This window comes from Rhinopithecus bieti, unplaced genomic scaffold (assembly GCF_001698545.2).
Source record: "Rhinopithecus bieti isolate Rb0 unplaced genomic scaffold, ASM169854v2 scaffold_5132, whole genome shotgun sequence".
NCBI classification, from domain to species: domain Eukaryota; kingdom Metazoa; phylum Chordata; class Mammalia; order Primates; family Cercopithecidae; genus Rhinopithecus; species Rhinopithecus bieti.
In genome coordinates, this window is record NW_016804791.1 from 1025378 (window position 1) to 1033754 (window position 8377).

General features: G+C 45.0%; 1 protein-coding gene across 1 annotated transcript in view; it reads left to right on the forward strand.

Annotated features, from left to right (window-relative positions):
• Positions 1-894: 894 nt before the first annotated feature.
• The window catches only part of DESI2 (desumoylating isopeptidase 2), a 64879-nt gene continuing 57396 nt past the window's right edge, over positions 895-8377 (forward strand). The window contains 1 exon segment of the mRNA XM_017870405.1: positions 895-1330. Coding sequence (XP_017725894.1) covers positions 1289-1330 — 42 coding nt within the window. The 5' untranslated portion in view covers positions 895-1288.

Below are 8377 nucleotides of genomic sequence, written 5' to 3' on the forward strand. Positions count from 1 at the left end.
CAACAGTGATCTTTTGTTTCCTTGAATACAGAAAACTCCTTCATGCCTCAGATCTTTGCATTTGTTCCCTTTGACTGAAATACTCCTCCCCCTCATATTTGCGGGGCTGGCTTTGTCATTCATATTTCAGCTTAAAACTCATCTCATTACAGCGATCTTCCCCGTGCAGCCAATTTAAGATTACTCTCAATGACTTCACCTTATTTAAATTTTCTGCAAAGCACATACCAGTGATAATTTGTTTGTCCCTCTTCCTGTTTATCACGGTATTCCCGAGGGCCTACAACACTGCCTGGCACATAGGAAGCACACAACAAATATTTGTTAAATTAATGCAGAGCTGCATACTACGTCCCAAGATTGTGCTAAGCTATGGTTACTGGACCCTTCTCATCTCAGCAGGATAGTTTCACAAAACGTAAATTCCACACTGAGGATTAACTGGATGCACGTTACACCTCATCCCACACCAGTAACTCGTCTTCCTCTGTTTCCCCACCGCTCCCCTTGCCAAAGAAAAAGTGAGGAGGGATTTGGAAAACTTAGGGTCATCACTCTGGTCTTTTGCCACATTTCGTTGGCTTCATCGAGCTCAACGCGACATGAACTACTAACAGCAGCAGCACTGGCGATGACAGGGTGAATGAAGGTGTAAGACTTCACCGCCCGCGGACCGCAAGGCATCGGCCGCAGCTCCAAAGCACTGCATGCTGGGAGCAGTAGTCTCCCAGGGAGGCCTGGTCTGGTAGGACCGGGACCCCCGCGGCATGCAGGGAGTTGTAGTCGAAGGACTGTTGAGACTCCGCCTCTGCGCTTATACTAGCGAGGGGAATCCTCACTGCATGCTGGGAACTGTAGTGTTCCTGGGGCCCCGTGCCTCCAGAACGCGGAGGCGCCGAAGCTGCCGCCATTTTAGGTCCCGAGGTGCGGCGGCTAGGAACCAGAGCGCAGGCGGGCTCAGTCCCGGCGCCGGGCCGGCCCCGCCCCCGGGGCGCCTGGCGCCCGCCCCTTGCTCAAGCCCCGCCTTTCCCCACGTGTCTGGCGCCTAGGGGAGGTGCCTCATCCGGAGCGGGCCGCCAACGGTCCGGCCCCGTCCCCACAGAGGCTCCTGTCGGCGGCGCCCGGGAGCGGCTCGGCTGCCCGATGTTTCCGCCCCGGCTGCCGCGGGCCGGGCTGTACGCTTAGTGCCCGGCTCAGGCCCCCTGAAGCGCCCGCGGGGGTGAGAGCGGCCTCCGGCCCCGCGGAGACGGAGCGGCTTGAGGACGAGGCGGCGGCCGCGGGGAGGAGGATGGGGGCTAACCAGTTAGTGGTGCTCAACGTGTACGACATGGTGAGTGCGGCCCCTGGCGGCCCCGAGCCCTGGCCCAGGCCGGCTTCCTCTCGCCGGTCGGGCTCGGACCCCGGCCCCAGGCGCTTCCTGCCTCGCGTCTCCGCCGCCAGCCTAGTTCTGGGGGGAAGCCGGGGGTAAAGGAGGGAGTATTGTTCATTTATAATCCTCGCAGTCGTCGACGCTCCGGTGAACCCAGTCCGCCCGAGGGTTTTGGCCAGTGCTCAGGTGGGCTTGAACCTCTCCCATCCGCTCAGCTTGGCCGCGACCCTGGCTCTGGGCCCGACCCCTTGGCCCACGAGCTGTGTCCTTTCGGCAGAGCTTCCGTTGCGTTTCCAACCCCACTTGCCGGCCCCGCGGCTGCCCCAGGACCCCCGTCCCGACCGCCTGCGCGCCCAGCTCCTCTGCTTCTGCCGAACTGTACATCTCTCTCCGTGGCTTAGTCTTCAGAAACTCCCGAGCCCCTCCAAGTCCAGAAAGTCACAGCTTTCGGGTGCCTGTGCTAGAATCTCTTCAAAGGTGAACAGGAGCCAACACACCCTTGCCTTGTGTGTTCAAGGCAACCTCGTTAAAATATGAATGAGGCTAACATTTATCAAGAAAATAGCCCCGTTGAATTATTTAGAGATCCTGGTGGTGCTCCTTTCCTACACCCTGAAGACCACTTTCCAGGTGATGCAACAGGTGACGTGACCACAGGAGAGGGAAGGGAAGAAGTTGTTTATTGTGTCATCTAACTTTGGAGTATAGCGAGCACGCAGAATCGAGTCCAAGAACTGGTTTGCCTGATTTTTGCAATTGAAATGCCCCCAGAAAAGCAGCCGGTAGAGAGTTGTCGTTGCAGTTAGATGGATGCTTGGGTGTGTTTGCTTGCTTTGGGTTGATGGGTTTTTGTTCTGTAGAATGGATTACCTCTGACTGCAATGCTTAAAATTCCTTGTAAGTTGACTGACAAATGAAAATTGCCCATCGTGATTTTGTTGGCTTAAAGATGCAGGAGAGCAGAAGTACTACAGGCCAGGAGTCTTATACAGTTCTAAACTTTGTATTCCCTTGTATTATTTATAAGTTTCTAAATTTACAGTGTTGTATCTTGGGTAGAAAGGGATTCCTCATGCCGTATCTGGGAATTGTGTCAGAAGGGTGTAGGAACTGCCTGCCACTTGAGATGAGTCCTCTGTTGAATTCTGATGTGAGCTTGGAGATGAAAGGAGATGAGTTAACATGCTGAGAAAAGTGGAACAGGACAGAAAAAGTTGAAGAGGAGAATAAGCCAAACAAAAGATCCTAGAAAACCATGGCACTTTGTAAATTCTTTGGCTTGTGTCACTGTTGAGAAATAATTCTCTAGACTTAAACTTTTTGTGTTCAGCTGAACACCTTAGTTTTCAGGATTCTTACTGCCCTTTTACTTTTCTGTGCACCACCCCCCCATCTGAATTTGGTTTGTTTTTTATTCATGAAGGCTATTGCCGTCTTTCAGAATATATTCTGCTCTTGAAATCATAGTGTGCCTTTTCTCCTAGATTATTAAACAAACCCGTTTATAAATTAGGAGGATACAATGGCCAGAAGCCATAGTTTCAGAGCCTAAAAGAATTTGTGAGAATAGAGGGAGTTTTACCTTTTATATGAAAATGAAAATGCATTTTTTGGCATATAGTGGGCTTTACACTTTAGGCATTCTGTGATACAGGAAAATCTTTGCTAATTGTGGTTGATTGGGAAAAGCTAGAGATGATATTCAATATTTTCGAAGGGAGGACTGTTCTGAACGATGTTAAAAATTGACTAATTAACAAGATCTTATTCTTCACATCAAGTTTGTAAAATAGTTACAGAAGAAGCAGACAGGAAAGAGTAAGTGATCTGCCCAAACAACTAAAAATATAATCTAGAATTTGTCAACCAAAATCTGATTGACTATCTTCTCTTCTAATTCCTACATTTATGTCTTTATATTGCTTATAAACAGGAGATAAAGCATATGAATGTTTATCAGAATGATAAATAGTTGAATTATTAGACTTTTAATAAACTTGATCTTGCATGTTTTTTTGAGGGCTTTGAGTGTTTTACGTCACTAATTCAGCAACCTACCGTTACTTACTATTTTTGACGTGGTAGAAGCCGCAAGGATGAGTTAACTGTCCTTTCTTCTTTAAGGAATTTAGAGTATTGTAGAGGAGATACACAACAGTGGTAACAATTCAAGACAGAATAGCACGGTTTTGATAAGAGCAGACAAGGATGTAAAGGAGGAGACTATATGTAGTTGCAGGATCAGGGAATGCTGAAAAATCAAAGGTATGAAACTTGAAGAATGGGTAGCATCCACAAGGGCAGAGAACAGTTGGCATGAACCGAATGGCAGGACTAGGGAAAGCACAGGTGGGATTTGGGAAGTAGCAGCTGGTCCAGTATAGCTAGAGTAGAGCGTAAATGAAAGGAGACAAAACTGGAAGTGTGATTAGAACTTCATTAGTCCGATGAGTTGTGGGCTTGGGTGAAGGGCTGAGGGGCTTCTTGAGCCAGCAGAACCATTTATGGTTTTCACGGAGGGGACAGTGTGATCAGTTGTTTTAGAATGAAGACTCATGGATTGAGATACGAATTTTGGTCTATTATACTAATTTTTCTCAAGTCAGTTTTGGTTTTGAAACATTTTGCTTGATACCAAGGGTAAATTCCTTTTATCTTTGGTAATTCTTCCTATTCATCAGAGATGCCTTGGATGAGGATAGCTGTTACATGTATAGGCCTAGTACATCAGCTGTCTGGTTCAAACTCTGTAAATATGAAAATCAACCTTTGGGATGCCCTTATTATAATCACGGCTATAGGGACCGCTTGCCATGTGTCCTTGTGTGTCTTTGTTAGGTCGCCCGTTCCAGCTCTGATTGTGTTTTTCCTGTTCTCTAGACTGGGCTGCTGCGGATCATTTCTTTTCTTCTGTAACTGCTGTGTGCATGAAAATAATTCTATTGGGGTCACCAGTATTAACTTCCTTCTCGTGGAAGAATAGCGTGATCCTCAAGTTTACTTAATCATGCACAGTGTTCCTAAATTATTGCTTGCTGCCTTCTCAGTGATTATGTTCCCCTGTGTACGTTAGAGTAATCTACCACCAATAAAAACGTCCTGGAGCTACTTTCCGAGTCGTGGGAATGAGCTTGTTCACATATTCCTAATTGACTGGCACACGTAGCAAAGCAGGTGACTCAGATTAGTTTCAAATACTGAGACGAATCTCTGGTGTAGTCATTTTAGCAGTCTTTATTTTTCATAGATCCAGATTTTGTGTTTTCAGGTTATCTTGACTGCTAATGAATTTTTATAAAATAAAAATCTGCAGGTATTTGATAATGTTTGTAAATTCATTGTGTTAACAGGTTTCTACCAATTTATTATTTATTTTAGTTATTTCTTTTCTCACTCTGTCACCCAGGCTGGAGTGCAGTGGGGTGATCTCAGCTCACTGCAACCCCTGCCTCCTGGGTTCAAGTGATTCTCCCACCTCAGCCTGCCAAGTAGCTGGGATTACAGGCACCTGCCATCATGCCCGGCTAATTTTTGTATTTTTGTAGAGATGGGTTTCACCATGTTGGCCAGGCTTTTCTCGAATTCCTGTCCTAAGTGATCCGTCCGCCTCAGCCTCCCAAAGTTCTGGGATTATAGGCATGAGCCACTGTGCCCGGCCTGTACCAGTTTTATTATAAAGTAGTACCTATACATCTTCAAAGTCGTTAAAGAATAGAAAAGAACCACTTTCTAGGACTCTTCAAATAAGGACATTTTTGTCTGGACTCCGTTCGTTTGACGCCTGTCTCCATTAGACTCCTCCAACAGAGTGTAAGGTCAGGCAGGTGTGATAGATCCGACTTCTCATACATCTACGGATCTAATTCAGGCTTTTTGAACAAGTTCCAGAATCACGCATCCCACCTAAATGATTCCTTCATATCTCAAATCAACATGTCCAGGAACAAACTTCTTCGAACTTTTCCCCCTACCCACACCACACATTCTTCCTTCTTGCCCCATGCCACTGCCCAAAAAGCCACCACTTTTGTTGTAGTTTCCCAAACCGGAAAACTGGGAGTAAACTTAAATTCCTCTTTATTATAAACCCTTCACGGTCAGTCAGCAGGCCCCGTCTCTTTGTTTTAGTTTGGTTGATTCTGTCTGAAAGCAACAGAGAGCTTGAGAGTCAGTGGCTTAAGCTGGAAGGATACTTAAGTCCAGAGATAAACAGGCCCTGGATTAGTTCACCAGCTCAGCTGTGCCATCAAGAACCAGGACTTTCCATCCTTTTACTCTGCCATCCTCAGCACGTTGGCTGTTGCCCTTGGTTCGTCCTCTCATAGTTGTAAAGTAACTGCCATAGCACCAAATGTGGTATCCTCAGTCAGCAGTATATGAAGAAAGATGGAAGAAGATAGGGTCATTTTTTACATGCACCTCTGTTCTTTTAATAGAAAGGAAAAACTTAACCAGAGCCACACTCCTTCCGCCAAGAGATTATCTAGAACTGGCTCGTGTGCAACTGTGATGAAGCTGAGTAAGTGGATATCTGGTGTTTCTTTTTTTTTGAGAAGGAGTCTTGCTCTGTCACCCAGGCTGGAGTGTAGTGGCGCGATCTCGGCTCACTGCAAGCTCCACCTGCCAGGCTCATGCCATTCTCGTGCCTCAGCCTCCTGAGTAGCTGGGACTACAGGCGCCTGCCACCGGGCCCAGCTACTTTTTTTGTATTTCTGTAGAGATGGGGTTTCACTGTGTTAGTCAGGATGGTCTCGATCTCCTGACCTCATGATCCGCCCTCCTTGGCCTCCCAAAGTGCTGGGATTACAGGTGTGAGCCACCACGCCCAGTCCTGATACCTGGTGTTTCTAACCTTTATGCTGAGTTGTGGGTGAGGAAGGCAAAAAGTTGGAAATGGCAATTTGATGGTAACCTATGATGCCTGTCACATATTTTACTTTCTGGATATTGTTTAAATTGGTTACTTTATCCCCATTTCCACTAATGCTTCTCAAGTTCAGGCCCTCATCTCTATTCATATAATAGCCTCCTTACTAGTTTCAATCTCTAGTATTACTTCATTTTAATCCTCCCTCCATTCTTTTACCAAAGTAAGCATTCTGAAACATAACCAGGATAAAGTGTAATGTACTTTATGATGTGGCCCCTGGCTGACAGTTACAGGTCCACTTCCTTCTTCTACTTAACACCCTTTATTCTCACACAGTGAAATTGTTTAGCTATCCAAACAGGCTATATCACATCCCCATATCTTTATGTATGCCCGTCCTTCTGTCTGGAGTGGCCTTGTCCAACATTGATCACCTGCTACCTGCTTGCTCCTTCTGGCTGTAGCTTGGTCTTTATTCCTCAGACTTGAGTGAGCTACTGTACCCTAGTTGTACTTTGTGCATGTCTCCATTGCTGTATATATTATCCTGTGCATCCCACCAGACTGTAGTTTCTCTGATAGCGTCATACTATTACCAGTGTCTAGAACAGGGCCTGTCACTAGACAGTGTTCTAGAAATATCCGCTGAATAAGTAGTGGGGCTTTAGCCAGTTTTTATTAGGAGAGGTGCTAGTACTTAAATGTCATGAAAAGATCATGTGATCCTCCTCTTCGTGCCAAATACCTATTTCTGGGTGGTTTTTCTTTCCTTGTACCTTTACTTAAGTGCATTGCTAGATTTTAGCTTTGATTGTTGGACTAGGGTGCCTAAATGAAGGGGAGGGGAGGATTATAGGAATGGGACAGAAAAAAATCAAATATTTTTCTTTGACCAAACTTAAAACACTATGGGACTAGACTGAGGAAATGTTTTTAATAAGTTTATTTCTTGAAGTTGGATCTTAATTACTCTTTGGAAGATAATATTTCCGAAAACATTGTCAGTTCCTGAATTTTAACATAAATTAACTAGTTAATAGGAATAATAGGAGCTGGTCGTCCATCTTTTTTTTTTTTTTTTTTAACAGTGATGAATTTACCTGAATTTACTTGTATCAGTATGCTTCTTGGGCAAATAGTGACCCGTGAGTCTAGCTAAGCAAAAAGGGCAATTGCACATCTGCCCTCCTGCACTATTTATGGCATTGTCCTCTTTTCTTTTGGGGGGGAGAGGGGTGGGGAAGCTAGTATGTATGAGAAAAGAATTCAGTTTCCATACATATGTACATTTGTTTTTTATTGCTGCACTAACAAGTTGCCAAAAATGTAGTGCTTTAAAACAACACAAATTTATCATCTCACACTTCTGTAAATCAGAAGACCAGGTGGGTTAGCCCAGTTCCTCTGCTGTAGTCTTCACAAGCCCAAAATCAAGGTGTTAGGCTCTGGGGGAAAATCTGCTTCCAAGCTCATTCAGATTGTTAACAGAATTCAGTTGCTTATATTTGTAGGTCTGAGGTCCTATTCCTTACTGCTGTCAGCTGGGATCCTCTCTCAGTTGCTTCAGGTGTCATCCAATCCTCCATCTTCAGACCGGCAATGGTGTGTGGAATCCTTATGCTTCAAATACCTCTGACTTCACTTTCCTCCACATCTGTCCTACCTCCAGCCACAGAAAGTTTTCTGTTTTTAAGAGCCCAGGTAATTGAGACCTACCCAGATATTCCAGGATAATTTCCTGATGTTGAGGTCCATAATTTCAATGACATCTGCAAAGTCTCTTTGCTATGTAACATGTTCACAGGTTCTGGGAACATTTTGGGGAGTCATTCTGCTACAATGCCATCTATGAAAGGTGTTTTATAAACCCAAAAATGTTCAATTAAAAATTGTGTCATCATAGCAGCCACTCAACTTGGCATAGAATAAATATTGACCTAGTAACTTAAAATGGAAAAGTTGAAGTATTCGAAAAATACAACTCAGATGCTAGTAGGTTCCAAGCATATTGGTGACTAAAACCCCTTCAGACTTGCAGTGGCATGCTGTAGTGTATGTCAGTTCCATGGCCACATTTATAACGGTGGATTAAGTTAACATTTGAAACTTGTAAATGTGATGCTTTAAAATACGAGAGA